The 18,790-nt window shown below is 41.4% G+C and overlaps 1 protein-coding gene across 14 annotated transcripts in view; it reads right to left on the bottom strand.

Annotated features, from left to right (window-relative positions):
• Positions 1-18,790, bottom strand: part of hspg2 (heparan sulfate proteoglycan 2) — a 529,465-nt gene that overhangs the window by 277,136 nt on the left and 233,539 nt on the right. For all 14 annotated transcript variants that reach the window (XM_072586792.1, XM_072586797.1, XM_072586801.1 and 11 more), the window contains 5 exons: positions 16,116-16,262; positions 13,634-13,797; positions 7,962-8,141; positions 4,418-4,614; positions 3,185-3,332 (listed from right to left, as the gene is read on the bottom strand). In XM_072586792.1, coding sequence (XP_072442893.1) covers positions 3,185-3,332; positions 4,418-4,614; positions 7,962-8,141; positions 13,634-13,797; positions 16,116-16,262 — 836 coding nt within the window. The remainder of the gene's footprint in view (positions 1-3,184; positions 3,333-4,417; positions 4,615-7,961; positions 8,142-13,633; positions 13,798-16,115; positions 16,263-18,790) is intronic.

Below are 18,790 nucleotides of genomic sequence, written 5' to 3'. Positions count from 1 at the left end.
CTTCTACAACTTTTTGATTTTACTGTGATGTGTGCTGCACCTCTGAGTTAGTATGGGCCTCTTGATTATAATAAATGGCACACTCCCTCAGAGTTAATGAAGATGCCCAGTGCAGGGAAAGGGAAGACAGCTCTCTGATGAAGACACAAAGCTCTGCTAAGAAACTGACCAAAGGATATAGCCTTTTGAGTTTGACTAACCTGAAATGATCAAAAATCTCCAACATTCCAAGCTCCAACAGCCATCACTTTTCCAAAAGATCATTTTCTTTAGATTTAGAACTGATTGATTTGTTAGAATATATCAAAGGGCAATTGAACATCAATAATATTAGCGTGGGACTGAAGTGACATACAGGCCAGACCAAGATTAGATTGAACTAGATTCCCTACAGTATGGAAACAGACCCTTCAGCCCAACAACCCCACACCGACCGTCCGAAGAGTAACTCACCCAGACCCATTCCCCTACCCTATATTTACCCCTGATTAGTGCACCTAACACTACGGGCAATTTAGCGTGGCCAATTCACCTGACCTGCACATCTTTGGATTGTGGGAGGAAACCTGAGAACCCAGAGGAAACCCACACCAACACGAGGAGAATTTGCGAACTTCACAATGACAGTTGCCCGAGGCAGGCATTGAACCCAGGTCCCTGGTGCTGAGGCAGCAGTGCTAACCACCGAGCCACCATGCCGTCCAAAACCGGAAAGATATCTGGTTTCCTTCCCCAAAATGTATTCGTAAACTGGTTGGACGTTCACACCAACAAAACAATTTCATAGCCTAATTCAACTTGTACCAGCTTTCCACTCTTCACATTTTTAAAATCCAATTTGAAATTCTCCAGGGTTATTAATCAAGGTCCCCCCCTGGCTTTTATTCCAGCAACTTAATAACTGTGCTCCTGTACCCAAGATGCACTGCAGCAAGTTATGGAGGTTTCTTTGGCAGCATCTCCCAAACCAACAACAGCCTCCATGCCAAGGAAGAACATCAGGTGCATGTTAACCCCAATATATCAAAGTGTCTTCCTAAATCACACACTATCCTGTCTTGAACATGTACCACCATTTCTTCACTGTTACTGATCACTACATGGAGTTCACTGAATGGCACATTACTGCATCCTTGACCCTAAGGATTGAAGTCATTCGACAAAGTGGTTCCACATCACCTTCTCAAGGGCAAGTCGGGTTGGAAAACAAAGGGCAACCTTATTGTGACTCCTGTATCTGATAATTCAGATATTAAAAGAATGAAACCACATGAATCACAGTTTAAAACAAAAGAACTTTACTTCACAGAACTTGAAGAATGCGAATATCAATAATGGCACTTTATCTTAAATAACCAGTTATGTTAAAGATATTAAAAATACAAGAACACACAGTTACCTAGGCTCTAAATCAAGCTTAACTCCTTTCCAGACTTAGCTGATTTATACCTCAAAAAAAAACTCAAGCCAGGTACTCATCAGAAACCGGGAGCACTCAGACTGGGTACTGCTTCAAAGATTTGTATAAGAGTTGAAATTTCTTCAACCATCTGCTCACTTTCTTGAGACTGCTCCTTTAAATTTCCTCCAACTCTCCTCCAATTGTATCCTCCCAGTTTCAACCAGTGTGTCACAAATACAACCAACTTAGGTCAGAAATTCTATGGTCAAATATTCTTTAACTATGGAGTCTCACATCTAAAACTCCTTCCCTCTTGTTTTACTTCACATTCAGTCAAGAGGTGTGAGCATCGCTGGCTGGGCCAACACTTACGACCTGGTTCCAGTTGCCCTTGAGAAGGTGATGCTGAGCTGCCTTCTTGAACCACTGCAGTCCATGTGCCATAGGTAGATACATTAGAGAGAGAATGCCCAGACTTTGACGCCTTGACAGTGAAGGAATGGCAATATATTTCCAAGTCAGAATGATAAGTGGCTGAGAGGAACTTGTGGGTGGTGGTATTACCACATATCAGCTGCCCTTTTCCTTCTAGATGGAAGTGGTCATGGGTTTCAAAAGCACTAAGGATCTTTGATGAATTTTTGCAATGTATCTTGTGCTGCAGCAGAGTATTGGTGATGCAGTGACTGCATATTTGTGGATATGGTGCCAATCAAGGGGCTGCTTTGACCTGGATGGTGTCATGAGTGATGTTGGAGCTGCACTCATCCAGGCAAGTGGAAAGTACTCCATTACACTCCCGACTTGTGCCTTTTAGATGATGGCCATGTTTTGAGGAGTCGGGAAGTGAACTGTTTGCTGCAGTATTTATTTGCCAAATCCAATTCAGTTTCTGATCAAGGGTAACCCTCAGGCTGTTGAGAGTAGGGAATTCAATGACATTAATGTTACAGAATGTCAAGGGGCAGTGTCTAAATTGTCTCTTATTGGAGATGGTCATTACTTGGCATTTCTGTGGTGCGATGTTAATTGCCACTTTATCAGCCCAAGGCTGGATATTATCCAGGTCTGTTTCATTTGAATATCTGAGGAGTCGTGAATGTGCTGAAAATTCCCACTTCTGAGTTTACAATGGAAGGAAGACCATTGAGATGAGACAGCCAAAGATCGAGGACACTACGCTAAGGAACTCCTGCAGTGATGTCCTGGAGCTGAGATGAGTGATCTCCAACACCCACAACAATCTATGTGTGAGGTATGATTCCAATGTCTTAATTTGAATATCCTCGAAGTCCAATTCATTGTCAGATGAATGATTCAATTCATAACAGATTTAAACTCTTTCAGCCAGCGCACTGAATTTCAACTAAAAATATTCCCTGCAGTAAAATTGCTCTCAACTAAAACTGAACCCTGAAACTGCTTGAATACAGAATCACACTCAGCATCCTACTCACCCCATATCTTGTTGATCCTTGGCTACTGTTTATTTCCCAGGCACCTTGATCATATGATCAGTTCTGGAAGCAACTTGAGATCATCTCCCAGAGAAACTTGGCTCTTAACACAACACATAATATAGGCTTTATTTACCAAAACTATCCAAAATCCCTGACAGAATGTAGATGACTAAATAACCAGAATATCTGAATTGCTTGTCCTGATGTCTCCTTGCTTTTAATAACAGCACAATGTTGTTCGGTGATGGTATGTCGCAGTATTGTCCACTACAATTCTCTTAAGGAGCTTGAATTTGATTATTACTGCACTTCAGGTTCTTACCAGACAGTATCCTGTGACTTTATCACAGCTGCTAGCGTGGCCATTGCAGTTACACCCATCGCATACACCCAGGTAAGGCCCGGTCAAAACGTGTTTAAATCCAGGGGCACAGCTTTCACAAGACAGACCCTTGTAACTTAGTGGGCATCTGGAAAAGAGAAATTTTACCTTGAATTTATTTGCTCCCAATCAGTAACTCATAGCGCAACTTGAATTCCTACCAACAAAAGTGCTCTGTTTGTAAACGTACAATCAGTGACAGCATGGGAACTTCCTAGGCCGTTTTTGGAATAAGCCGAAAATGAGTTGCTGGAAAAGCGCAGCAGGTCAGGCAGCATCCAAGGAATAGGAGAATCGACGTTTCAGGCATTAGCCCTTCTTCAAATGTCTATTCTCCTGTTCCTTGGATGCTGCCTGACCTGCTGCGCTTTTCAAGCAACACATTTTCAGCTCTGATCTCCAGCATCTGCAGTCCTCACTTTCTCCTCACTTTTTGGAATAACCAAGGCAGAACTATTCCATTTCTCCTGAGAGAAATTTGGCTAGTAATTGGTTAACAGTTCTTATAGTGTATCACTAAAGGGAAAGTTCCTTACCATCTGCACCTCTCTTTCGTTTCAGCTGGAAAATATTACTTTACTCATTCACATGTCTCCTTGCCTGTACAGAAGAGCCCAGAGCTCTGGATTTCTGCAATTCTGCCAATGCTGAATGAGGGTAAATTTATTTCTTCAAGACCTGAAACTACTATCTCAATGCTTTAGAGGGATGTGTTTTTGTCTCAGGAAATTTTGGTGCAAGTTGCCACAGAAATCGATGCAAATTTCAGCGCAAGCTGGATCCTGGAAATTCCAACTTGAATTAGATTGGATTACTTACAGTGTGGAAACAGGCCCTTCGGCCCAACAAGTCCACACCGACCCACCGAAGCGCAACCTACCCAGACCCCTACATTTACCCCTTACCTAACACTACGGGCAACTTAGCATGGCCAATTCACCTGACCTGCACGTCTTTGGACTGTGGGAGGAAACCAGAGCACCCAGAGTAAACCCACGCAGACACGGGGAGAATGTGCAAACTCCACACAGTCAGTCGCCTGAGGCGGGAATTGAACCCGGGTCTCTGGCGCTGTGAGGCAGCAGTGCTAACCACTGTGCCACCGTGCCGCCCACAAAGTCTGAGAATTCAAAGTCTGAGAAGCCCCACATGAGAAGAACATTTGCTTAGTACCTGCATTGCTCAACAAGCTTTGGTTTTCCCAGAGTTGTAAATTCCACACTGGTTGTATCCATGACAATGTCACTGAGACCAACACTGGACATTCTGTTGTCATACTTTGTCCGGATCATTATCTTGTCGAGATTAGCCAATGTCATCATTAGGTCTTCACGTGTCACAGGGATGCCTGACTCGTGCTGCCAGTTCTCCTATATTTAAAAGAACACCATGAAACATTTAAAGCAATATGTTAAGTGAGCAGAAGCAGGATTTGTTATTCCATTCAGTTTTCTTCTAAGGTTCTGCAACATGCAGCAGCACTCTCACAACAGTATCGTCACTTCAGTTGATCTTCAGGTAAACGGTACTCAAACAAACCGTGACATGCTCCCACCAAAACTTGAGGTAAATACGTATCAGAAAATGAAATGTAAAGTGGTGACGGTCACAATGAACGCTAATTAATGCAGCCTCTCGTTATGAAATTGTTCCTTAAATCTTGTGCATTAATGCCCTGAAAGATTGGGAAACAAGTCTAAACAATTGTACTTTTGTGGAGATGAAGACTTTGAAGGTTTAATTTGTTTGGGAGCAAAGCTCTTCTAAATGCAGAAAGCAGAACCAAAGCAGGCCAAAAAAATAAATTCCTCGTCAACAAACTCTAGAAGATTGATGCCTCAAGATCATAAGATTTAAGAGATAATCTTCGTGATGTTGATCATGTGTTCCTCACTAATCAAAGGCATCCTTTGTGAAAGGTTCAGCAAACAGAGACAGTGCAAACTCATGACCAATATTATTAGTGTAAACTCAAAGCTCTGGGGCACATCCACATTAGCGAGGAGACAAAGCCAATTGCTGGGAGATACATGGACATTCAATATTTACACACACTAAGTTGGTTGGTACTTGACCACTATCGCCAGAAGATACACCTTGCAAAAAGCATACAACATTTACAAGATGCATTTTGTCCACCCTGTACCTCAGAGAGGTTTGCTATGGAAAACAATAAGGCCCTGATAGCATAAAAAGGAAAACAATGTCACAAATGAGAGCACTGGCATCAGTTGCAGCATCAATTGTAGGGCTCACATAGCATTCCATCACACTAACCGCATAGTTATGCGCCAATCCTGCCAACATACTGTGGTCGACATTCCAACTAATGTCTGCCAAAGGATAAGCCACAATGCTGCTCCTCTCAGCTGACATGACTGGAAAAATGGAGCTGGAATGCCAGAGGGATCAGTTACAACACAGGGCACAACCACAGCTCTCTCTTCACTTCTCAAACTCCTCTTTTCAAAGCAGCCTCAGCTCACTTCTCAAAATCTCATCCTTCCTGACACAACAATCAATTTGATTATGAAAACTTGTTAAGCTTCTGGCAACTTTCTTTGTGGCTTAACAAAGACAGAGGTGCTGTAGCACACTGGTAGTCACCCTATTTCTCAGCTAGAGACTCTGGGTTCAAAGTCCCACACCATGACTTGTGGGTGATTCATAATGTGGCCAACCAGATTGATAATCAGCCTGTAAATCCTTCCAATATACCACATGGCAGGCAGTAAGGGTGGGAGTGTCTCCTGGCCAGCCACACTACAGAAAACCATGGCAAACTACTGCAGCACTTTACCCATAAACCTGGACTTATCTCCACAATTGAAGTTCATAGCACAATCCTTGGAAACAAGGTCATAAGACAGACAAATAAAATGATGCATTGCCTTAGGTTAGATCTTCTGCCCCACTTTGATATTTTCTAATCTACTGTTCACAGACATTTTTACATTCTCCTGGAACTGGTAGAAGTTGAACACAGCCTCTTGGCACAGAGTACAGACACTACCACTGCAACACAAAAGCTCTTTTCTCTGTCATTTTAGTTGATCTTATCATCTCGGTAATCTCATTTCATATTGTAAATCCTAAACCAATTAATTACAATGGATGCACACTGCCCATTTCATGCAACAATATTATTGAATGTAACTGGTATAACTAGCAGTCAATAGGAGGTTGCTCTGGAATATACCTCATTGGTTGAAAAGCCAGTTAGGATGCAGGTGGAGATCACTGAAACATCCATAATAACAGATCCCCATTGCTACAATACTCCCAACACGAGTGACAGTGCTCTCAGTTGCCTGATACCCTAGAATTCCCTCTTACTACCTTTGCCTCTTCACCTGACTCATATTCTTCAAGTTCCTGGGTGCTGCAGTGTGTTGTGGCCCGTTTAAATAATGTCCTGATGCAGTTCCGCTTGTGGGTGTTGGGATGATTACTTCTGTAGCGAAGTATCTGGTGAGTTTGCTCCACAAAAAGAGGAGGAGAACAACAACAGACTCCCTTCCTAGATGTCACAGTGGAACAAACAGTTAATGGAGAACTGCAGGCCATCATCTGCAGGAAAGCAATGCACACCAGACCAGATACTTAACTACAGAAGCAATCATCTACAGAAGAAAAATACCTACAAACCACAGAAGAAAAATGCCTATACAGCATATTCAATAAGGACAGATACCCAATAAACACAGTCTGTTGATTCTTAAACAACAAACCCAAACAAGCAGACACAACATGCCCAGAAACTCAAGGCACACTACCATAGATCAAAAGCATCTCAGAGGTGACTACCAGACTACTCCAACCCCTTGGCATCATGGTAGCCCAGAAACCTACCAACACATTGAAACAGCTACTGATGAACCTAAAGGACCCTATACCAACAACCAGCAAAACGAATGTCATTTACAAAACACCCTGCAAGGATTACATCGGACAGAGAGGCAGAAAACTAACCAGGGTATACGAGCACCAACTAGCCACCAAAAGACATGACCCACTCTGACTAGTATTCTTACATATAGATGAAGGAGGACACCACTTCGACTGGAACAACACAACTATCCTAGGACAGGCTAAACAGAGACATGCACGGGAATTCCTAGAGGCCTGGCATTCAAACCAGAACTCCATCAATAAACACACTGATTTGGACCCCATTTACCAGCCTCTGAGAAAAAGAACCAGAAATGATATCACCTACCTTAACAGACCAATACACATAAAAAGAAAGCAGGACAGAACACCAGCACTTCACTGCAGGCTCACTGATGATGTGACCTGGCATGGTGACGGAACATCTGAAACCAAACCTGCCAGCTCAGTGAGCAAACTTACATCAGATACTTTATAAATACAAGCTGATGTTGCACTGAATAATCCCCTGCTGTCTGAAAATCCAGCAAAAGATCTCAATTGCTCCAATTACAATTTTTATACGATTAAAATCCAATAAAATTCTATTGGCTCTAACCCATAGCATTTGCTAACTGTGGCTGGTTTTCTAGTCTATACCCTGTCCAGGTACTGGACAGGCATCTGAACAGCCAAATCTGATGCCCTGAGTCATTAGAATTGCCTGTTCAGATCTCTGGTGCAAGTTACACTCCTGACAAATCTTAGATCAAAAAATGAACATCTGCAATTGGACAGGGAGGGAACCTCATAGATAGATGAGTAGGATTTGAAATTCTCTTCCTACCTCAGTGAACAGGATTTCTTTCTGGTTGATAACATCAGGCTGGGTAGAGGTCCTCGTTCTGTAGATTAGTTTTCTTCCATTTCCTGTTATAATCACATCTGCCTTTTCCTCCGGCTCTGACTGCCCTCTTGCCACGCTGTAGCGAACCTTGTAGCGCAAGGACCCTCCGTATGAATCAACCTGTGGGCAAAACAAAGTATTACATCTTCAAAACCAGCACCAGCTAGCTATCCTCAACTTTAAAAAGGCATGCTCTCCAACCTGAAAACAATGACCTAATGAGAATCAGCTCAGTGTATGTAGACATCTGATTAGTACACACATTTTCAACCCATTGAAATGCTTATTAAATCATTCACTACTCTATTCTTGCAAGTCCCATCAAGACAACAGATTCTTTGCTCATAATACCTAATTGATGACAGTTATATCATTAATAGATTAAAATAAAGGCTGTATACTTTGATGTTTTGTGTTGCACAGGTCGAGAAGTGTTTTCTCAAAGAGAGTGAAGATGCAGGTGCAAATCAGGCTTGCACATGTGAGGTCATATTTACATCATAGAAAGAAAGGGTTTGTTCTTGACAGTGATTCTTCATGCATTAGAGAAATAGCGAATGCAATTTTTAATCAAATGACTTGTATTAAAGAGAAGTAATGAAATGTTCTTCTTCGTTCAGCTCATTTGTACATTGTGCTGACTAGAGCAAATTAGAAGACTTTCTGGTCTGGCGTTATTGCTAGCTTGAATCACAACATTACCAAAACAACGGTCAACTTTAACTGTCAGATCATGATGATAAAAAGATGTCATTGCCTTTTGTGCAGTTGTTGAGATTAATGTCATTATTTTTATCCTATAAAGTGGTCATAGTGCACAGCAGAAATTCAAATCACTGTTTAGCAATGGGTTTGACTATATTGCCAAATCAGATTAATATTTGACTTGTTTTGCCAAATGTCTTTTATGCTAATGTATACAGAAGCAAAATTGTATTCATTTTCAAAGCAAGCAACACCAGATGACAAAAAGAAACTAACATTTCCTCAGTGAAAATTAAGATGTGCAATGATACTCAAAAAAGGCATGTGAACCTGGGACTTTACTTTGAACAAAGAAAGATATTAACCAATAGACTATGAATTTCTCTATCCTTGCCAGCTAAAATGAAAGGAAATTAAATGACCTTAAAAATATAAACTTTAGATCACAAAAAAAATTCCAGTATGAAATTTATGCAAAACAAGCATCTAACTTTTACATACTTGGATTGACTTTACAAATACCTCACTGAGCAATTGTTCTAAAAGTGATTGAGTTAGCCATTAGAATTTTGGGAAACAAAGCAATAATAAAGAAGAGTATCTGGAGTACATTGCAGTCTTGATTCGGTCAGAAATGCTTTACATTTTTGATTCCTTTCCAAATGTCAACTAACACAAGGAGATAATTCTAGTGAGGCTGTGCCCTTTAACAGTACAGTCAAATGAAACAGATAAAACAAAATTCACTAAACCATTTGGATGGCGTTCTGAGCTGAGGAAAACAAGAAGAAAGCAAGCACGGAAGGTGTCCAATAACCAGGAAGTAATGCCCAGCAACTTCTCGCCACCTATTAGCAGTCTTCAAACAAATTTAGATTTTTGGAAAGAGATTATGATTCCCTTTACTCACTCAACTTCCAGCACTCTGCTCAAAATTATCCCCTCCTGTCAACCAAAGGAGATTTCTTAACCTCTTCCCAAATATCTAATTTTGTTTAATCATTGCTAGTTGGAGACTAGAAGTTTAAACTTTTCATCTTGCCCTCTTCAAAACCAAGACACAAGAAACAGAATGGGGAAAGGAAAGACATCACTTTAGAGAAAATGAGAAGAGAGTGCTGCTTGGTTGGTGTACCTACTGTCGACATTGAGATACAGCAAGAACAATTAACTGTCAATCTTAACTCTCAGACCAAGTGGATAGATTCTGATTAGTCAGGGTGGTGTCATGTAGACGCAGCAGAGTTTGGCTGAAATGATGACACTTTTTTTTTTGAAAATGTGCAATGTATGTACGAATTCCTTTTGCCCAAATAAACATAAGACATGATCCTGAATATTTTGTAGTAGCTTCAAGCACAAGCAAACACATCACACTGTAGACCCAGCTGATTAGCTTAAACTGGTTTCTGGTAGAGATGTGCTGGTCAGGTGAATTGGCCATGCTAAATTGCCCATAGCGTTAGGGGGAAATAGGTCCGGGTGGGTTCTCTTCAGAGCTTTTTCCCAGGGTGAAGGATTCAATAATGAGAGGTCACGCCTTCAAGGTGAGAGGTGGAAAGTTTAAGGGGGATACACATGACAAGTACTTCACACAGAGGGTGGTGGGCGTTTGGAACGTGTTGCCAGCAGAGGTAGAGGCAGGCACAGTAGGTGCATTTAAGATGCGCCTGAATAAATACATGAGTAGGTGGGGAGTAGAGGGATACAGATGCTTAGGAATTGACCGACAGGTTTAGACATTACATTCTGATCGGCTCAGGCTTGGAAGGCCGAAGGGCCTGTTTCTGGGCTGTAAATTTTCTTTGTTCTCTTTGTACTCTTTGGAGGGTCGGTGTGATTTGTTGGGCCGAAGGGCCTTTTTCCACACTGTAGGGCATCTAATCTCATCTATAACTCTTACCCCAGTTTACATTTTTAGTAAATGATTTCCAACAGCAAAATCACATCTAATAGTGGACATAGGTTTCTGAGGCTTGCAAGCACAGGCTAGTTAGTCTAGATCACTTGCTGCCTACAGCAAATGACTATCAGGATGCGTTGTTTGACAGTCATTGGGATATATGGCCCATTTACCTGGCAACACACTGGCACTGGAACTCAGATTCATTTTTGTGGTAAGTAAAATATCCATTTGGTTTAACAGCAGCGTACTATTAGTGGAGGAAACCACTCATGGATTTACTGCATTGAGAGACAGTTCGCTTCACTTGTTGCTCACATTTTTGAGACACCTTCCCCTTCCGGGTGTATGTGAGGTAAACTGGGTACCACTTGGAGCTACAAGTACTGAACATAGACTCTTTTATGAATTTTTGCAATATATAATGAATGGTGATTCGATCACACAGCATGCCAGCTGCAGTCACCCTGGTGCCCTGTATAACAGAAGAATAATGCCCCCAACCTCTCACTCAGTTTCAGATTTAGTTCCCTCTTAAATGATAACATTCTATTAGCTTTACTAATTACTTGCTGTTGCTCTACACCAGCCTTCTGCAACTAGGATACCCAGTTCCCTCTTCCTCTCGGATGTGAATAAAGAACAGTTAACAAAATGAGTCCTGGTCCTATGGTGAGCAAGTCTCAGAAATTAATACTGAACTGTTTATTACCGTTACAGAGAATAAAGGTAACTGTCCAAAAATAGCTATAAACAGGACAGGGAACAGATGTAGGAATCAACAAGAATTATAATCACCAGGGAAGTGGCACAGGATAACCCGGCTTACAAATCGCCAGATCTTGATAGACTTCCCTTTAGATCATAAGAGAAGTACCTACTGAGATAGTTGATGCACTGGTTTTAATTTTCCAGAACTTACAAGAGTCAGGGAATGATCCATTAGATTAGAATGCAGGGAGTGCAAGACCAAAAGCAGGAAACTGTGCATTGTTAGCCTAACAGCTATTACAGTGAAAATGTTAGAAGTTGTTATTAAAGATATTATTGGAGTGCACTTAGAAAAATTCAAAGTAATCAAGCAGAGTCAACAGACATCATGTTTATCCAACTTTCTGGAGTTCTCTGGAATTCACAGGCTGTGGATAAAGGGGAACTGGTTGATGCACTATACTTAGATTTCCAGAAGGTATCCGATAAGGTGCCATATCAAAGGTTATTGTGGAAAATAGAAGTTCACAATGCTAGGGTTAACATATTGGCACGGAAAAATTAGTAGGCACAAATGGGTTACTTTCTGATTGGTAAGATGTAATGAGTAATGTGCCTCAGGAATCAGTGATAGGGCCTCAACATTTTACAATTTAAGTAAATTACTTGGATGAAGAAACCAAAGGCAAGGTGCTAAATTTGCACTGACACAAGACAGGTACGAAAGTAAGTTATGAAGGTCATAATGAAGTCACAAACATGTATCGATACATTAAAAAGAACTGGCAAAAACGTGAAATTTTCCATTTGAAAGTAATAATAAAAAAGTATATCAAAATTGTGAGAGATTGCAAAGTTCTGAAATGCAGAGAGATCTGGATGCTCTTGTGCATGAACTGCAAAAGGTTAGTTTGCAGGTACAATACGTAATGGGAAAACTAATAGAATGTTATCATTTAGTGCGAGGGAATTGAATATAAAAATAAAGAGGTTATCGATCAGTTCTACAGGGCACTGGTGAATCCCTGTCTGGAGAACTGTGTACAGTAGTGGTCACCTTATTTAAAGAAGAATGAAGTGCACTGGAAACAGGTAGACATGATTAACTAAACTAATACCTGCAATGGGCAGGGTGTCTTCTGAGCAAAGGTTAGACAAGAAAGACTTGTATTCACTTGAATTTAAAAGAGTAAGTTTGAAACATACAAGATCCTGAGGGGTGTGGAAATGATGTTTCTTCTCGTGGGAGAATTTAGAACTAGGGGCCATTTTTTAACAATCAAGAGTTTCCCATTTAATTCAGAGATTCGGAGAATTTTTCTCTTGCTGAAAGTTATGCGTCTTTCGAACTCTTCCTCAAAAGGCAGTGGAAGCAGAGTCCTTGAATAATTTTAAGACAGATCCTTGACAAGCAAGGGACTGAACAGTTATCAGGGATAGGTGGAGATATGGAGTAATCAGATCAATTTCAAACTTATTAAAATGGTGAAACAGGCTTGAAGGACAAGTCACCTATCTCTGTTCCTAATTTATATTTCGTTCAATCATGTTAAGCTTCAGAAAACTGAAATGATCTGGACCTGGATCTGACTTGTGGCACAATAGAGAAGTATAAAATCTCATTGTCTTTTTCAAAGATGCAATTCACAAAGCAATTCATATCAAAAAGATCTAAACACTCCCATTGCGGATTTTTAAACAAGTGTAGGATTCCTGTCAACTGTGTTATTTGTTTTATTCATTCAAGGGATATGGCATTGCTGTCTAGTCCAACATTGTTGCACATCTGAAATTACCCTGGAGAATGTGGTGGTGAGCTGCTTTCCTGAACTACTGCCATTTCACGTGGGGTAGGGACACCCACAGTGCTGTCAGGAGGGAATTCCATCATTTTAACCCAGTAGCAGTGAAAGAACAGTGATATACTCCCAAGGCAGGAGAGTGTGTAGATAGTGGAGGAAATTGCAGACAGTGGTTTTCTGATGCATTGGCTGCCCTTGTCCTTCTAGATGGTGGACGTATGGCTTTGAAAGGTGTTGCTCAAGGAGACTTGGTGAGAGGTTGCAGTACCTCATGTAGATGGTACACACTGCTGCTGCTGGGCAGATAAACTACAATATCACTGAAACAAAGCTCTCTTTTATTCTTCCTCATGAGCTATGAACTGTAGTCATACTGTAGTTATTTAATAACAACAGCATGAAGTTTGCATTTCATAAATGTGAGGGAAACAGGATAGAGAAATTCTCAGGATTAACCAGCATTTACATAGCAGTTAAAACTTCAAATGCACCTTATTCCCCAGAAATTGTCTCGGAAGGGTCCAGAAGGAATCATGGCTGAGGAACCGTCTTGACAGATCAACCAATTGGAACTCCCCTGAGTCAGGATCCACGATCATCTGAGAGGTTGAGACAGGAGGTGTCACAGGCTGAGCTGGTGCAGTCACATTCACACCTAGGAGAGAAAATACAATTGTCACTCAGTTTAATTTTGAGAGGGGATAACTTCAACTGAGGCTGACTGTGACACATACTTAAGACAGAACTAGTTGGCGGTTAAATGGCAGTCTGAAATTCAACAACAACTTAAGTTGGGGCAGCATAGTTGCTCAGTGGTTAGCACTGCTGCCTCATGGCACGAGTGACCAGTGTTCGATACTACCCTTGGGCAACTGTCTGTCCAGGAGCTCCTGTTTTCTCCCAAAGTCCAAAGATATGCAGTTTAGGTGGATTGGCTATGCTAAATTACCTGTGGTAGCCAGGGACATGCAGGCTAGGCAGATGACCCATGGGAAATGCAGGGATTACAGGGATAGGGTAAGTAGGGGAGTGGTCTGACTCTTTGGAGAGTCTGTGTGGAGTCAATAGCTTGAATGGCCTGCTTCCACATTGTATGGAGTCTATGATGCTATTAATGTAACAGCTCTAACATAATTAAATGTTCCCAAAGTGTTCCACAGGATCACTATCAAACACTGAATCTCACACGATATTAATTCTCTTATGATGACCAAAAACCTGCTCTAAGAGGTTGGTCTGGAGGAGAATCTTGAAGAATGAAAGCAATGCGAAGAGGTGAAGGGATGTAAGGAAAACTTTCCAGAGTTCAGGGACTTGGGAGATATTAGCATTGTGTTTGGTGATGAGGTCAGCGAAGGAGTGATGAGAGGAGAAAGCCAAATTTTCAGGATGAAATATAGAAGATGGTAAACCCAACCTGCTTGGCTCTTCAATATCCACTAAATGGAGGATCAGTTGTGCTACAACCCAAATTTTAAACATCAGCAGCAATTGTTCTTCATATAATCTCAATGCAGTCTCCCAGGCCATCTGCCTGAAACTGTCACCTACCATTTTTCTGCAGCCAGCCAACTGTCTCTTGCTCCCTTCTCCTGATGCAAAATTTGTGTTTTGGCCACATCTAAACTCTATTTGTGTCCAATAATACCCATAACAACCGCTCACATCTCCTCTGGACATTAGCTTTAATATCTTCCAGGAGATGGCACAGGGTGATCAAAGTATTCACTTTATGTGCCACTGTGGTGACAAACTTTTGTAGATAGGATGATTTTGTAAAAAAAAAATGATTGCTTGCTCACTTGCTACATGCAGACCAGCAATGTTACTATCCTCAGCAGTCAGCTTAAAATATGGAGATGGACCTGTATGAGTACAGTTAACACTAATGAGGAACCAGAATTAGCTCCTAAATCCCGCGGGTAAAATCTTCTGTTGCTTTTACGTGATTGTTGTGGATTGCAGCACCTAACTTGACATGGTGTCTGTATCAAACCCACTTATCACCCCAAAATTAATCTTTTTCTATATACTCAATGTTTAAATCAACCTTCCTTTTCTGCCACAAATTGCTCACATTAGCAGCCGGCCTCCATATTTCACCCCACAAATGGACATTACATATCCTTTAACCTTATAACTGGGTGCAAGGGATCAACCAGGCGATATGGACTGCATTGTGAAGATGCTCAGGAGTTTAAGACTTGGTCACACAGAGCAAACTCAGCCTGGCGAGTGACAAAGACGGTGATCCAGCCACACCAATGGTTCACTTTTATATTCAGCATACAAATCAACCCCCTGTTTGGAGGGATTGTTTCAATGGTCAACTTTTTTGGCAACATTGAAAACAAAAAATGATGGAAATCACTGTGGGTCAGGCAGCATCCATGGAGAGAGATAGTGAGCTAACGTTTCAAGGCTGGATGATTCTTCATCAGAGCATTATACCCCAACATCTATGATAACAGATGTCTTGTGTTTCTTTGCAAAGCTAACCAGATCCTGTGACAAGTATCATAAGTTGCTTTTCTGCGAAGTATTCTCAATTAGTTTCTTTGCACCTACTTACTGTCTTATTGTGCCAGCAAGACCATTCAGTCCCAAGACCGGGTGGAAATCTTATTCCTACATTGCTGCTTCAGCATTTGGGAGTTGATAGAGAATTATTAAGACAAACCAGCTAAGGGTGCAAACTTCTGCTGTGGATGGTCACTACCATAGAGTGAAGAAGTGCCAAATAACCTATCAGCCTTCCTGCAACGTGAATGCGGTATCAACTAACACAGTAGCTCAGCACCTAGTAAATTTCCAAGTCTGCCAATGAATCATAATGAGGTTGTTTTCCATGGTAGCTTTTTCTTTAAGAAACACAACTGACAACAGACAGAAGGATGAGCTGATGAAAGACTCAAAGAAAATCTTCAAAGCAAAAATAAAGGTGTGGAGCAGATGCTTTTTATAATAATTTACCCATAAAGTTGTGTTCCTCAGTGAAGCGCAGATGTATCTGGTTTCTATAGCGGTTTGTAGATTCACAGTTTCTAGTAACACCAAAGCAGAAACAAGGAACACATCGCAGACTACCCTCCACATTGAAGTGACCTTCAGAGCAAACTCCTGAAAAGGAAAACAGATAATTAGATAAACGTTTGTGACTGGTGTAGATGGTGGCTCAGTGGTTAGCACTGCTGCCTCTCAGCGCCAGGGTTTGATTCCAGCCTCAGGCAACTGTCTGTGTGGAGTTTGCAAATTCTCCCCGTGTCTGTGTGGGTTTCCACCGGGTGCTCCGGTTTCCTCCCACAATCCAAAGATGTGCAGGTTAGGTGAATTGGCCATGCTAAATTGCCCATAGTGTTCAGGGATGTGTAGGTCAGGTGGATCAGTCAGGGGTAATAGGGTAGGGGAATGGATCTGGATGGGTTATTTTTTGAAAGTCCTGTGTGGATTTGTTAGGCCAAATGGCCTGTTTCCACACTGTAGGGATTTTATGAAAAAGGGGGAGGAAGAATGAGGAGAGAATTAAACTGGGCCCGAAATAATTTCATCTATGCTGCTTTCAGAACATTACTGATACGTATACAAGGCCTTGATGACCATGTACTGTTACTTAGAAATGAAATGTAACATCTCCAGGTTTACAGGTGACACAAAGCAAGGTGGGAGAGTGAGCTATGAGGAGGATGTAGAAAGCCTTCAGAGATGAGTTGAGTGAGTGGGCCAATTCATGGTAGATGAAGTATAATGTAGATAAATATGAGGTCATCCACTGTCGTAGCAAGAAAAGGAAGATAGGTTATTCTATGAATAGCAATAGATTGGGAAAGGGGAGGTACAGCAAGGCCTGGTTGTTCACGAAGACCAGTCACTGCAAGTACGTATGTAGGCGCATTAGGCAGTAAAGGATGCAAATGATATGTTGGCCAGATCAGATAAGGATATCTCCCGAAAGGACATTAGCAAAACCAAAGAGCTTTTTCTTACACAATTGACAATGATTACATGCTTGCCAGGATAAGTTTTTAATTCCAGATTATTTTTTATAATTAAATTCAAATTTCACAATTGGGTTTGAACCTACATTCCTAAAACGTAGCCTGGGATTCTAAATGACTAGCCGAGTGGCCTTAACAGTGCTCCACTTCCCCCCAGAATTAAATAATTAGAAAACAACACATCCCTACCCACCAGAGCCTTGAATCGACAACTAGCAAAATAAAGGACACCTTGCAGGTTAAAGCACGTTTTATCAGTCGACCCTTCATAACTAGGTTGAGATTTGAAACTCAGTTTAACCCTTTATAGTGCATGTCCAAACCGCTGCCATATCAATTCCATTCTTTCATAAAAAAATATTTAAATAAAAACCAAAGTATGAAACAAGCCAAATAACGAGATACTGTATTAGCGTCAAATGATCAAAAAACTTGGCCAAAGAGGTACATTTTAAGGAATATCTTAAAAGAAGAAGGAAAATAGAAAGGAAGAACCCTCCAAGCTCAAAGACTGGTGTGAATGTGAAACACACTGCCCCTGGGAGTGGTTGAAGCAAACAGTGGAAATGTACTTTAGGGCAGTTTTGGCGAGAGGGTTGCAATGATAAGAGTCAGATAAGGAAAGTTCAGAGGTGGCTGAAGTGGAGCAGTAGTGCTGCTTAGTCTGATTGGGTCAGGTGACCCTCAGGTTGAACTACCACCTGTCATTTCTCTCGAATGAGAGCATAGTCCTAAAGTTCTCTGGAACTATGGCAACTTTATCATGAATCCTACACTGGAATCCCTGTATTAGTCAGAGGAAAATTAATTCGACAAAATCCTTCTCTTAAAATGTTCTCTTCACACCACCATTTTTCCAGTCCCCACATGAATCCCCTAATGGATTACAGTTCCACTTCTATCCGTCAGGTTCAGCACAAGGCAGTTCGCATCAAACACCAATTGAAGTTACAATTGGGTGGGGCATAATGTCTATTCCCCAGTACCCCGTGGCTCTGGCAGGAGACAAACAGGAGAATCTATCCTCCTTCTCCAGTCCCAACACTTTTAACACTAATTGTATTATTCCTGCTACTGGCTGAGATCAGTTTGTTCCCCACCCAGCAAGCATGGATCCGAATCCTCTCAGTCTGTAAGACTGAGCTGCTCCTGAATCACCCTTGGTGATTAATAGTTGCATTTCATTAGTTTTGCCATAAGGGTGGCAGTGTTAATGGTCAGAGACAAAAGAAAACTGCACATGCCGGAATCCAAGGTAGACGGGGAGGAGGCTGGAAGAACACAGCAAGCCAGGCAGCATCAGGAGGTGCAGAAGTTGACGTTTCAGGTGTTAATGGTCAAGTAGGGGATAACTGATAACAAGCAACTTGAGTTTAAAAACTGAAAGGTAACTGGGTAACGAATGGCATTTGATCCTCAGAGTATCTGCTGTAGTGAATAACCAGTGACAGATAATTAGTGATCCCACACACCCAGTGTATGATGTACTGCTTTCTGGGCAGTTCTCTCCCTTACCATCCACATGATGTAAGTACTGCACTGATTGTTCTTCTGGTTTAATCAAGACAGATCCACCAATCCTTCACTTCCAGAAAAAGTCACTGTGCAAATTCCCATCTTTGATTTTCACATATTAAAGCCAACAGGTCCAAA

Source organism: Chiloscyllium punctatum, chromosome 16 (assembly GCF_047496795.1).
Source record: "Chiloscyllium punctatum isolate Juve2018m chromosome 16, sChiPun1.3, whole genome shotgun sequence".
NCBI classification, from domain to species: domain Eukaryota; kingdom Metazoa; phylum Chordata; class Chondrichthyes; order Orectolobiformes; family Hemiscylliidae; genus Chiloscyllium; species Chiloscyllium punctatum.
The sequence above is the reverse complement of the archived record's forward strand: the minus strand, read 5'-3'. Positions and strand labels throughout refer to the sequence as shown.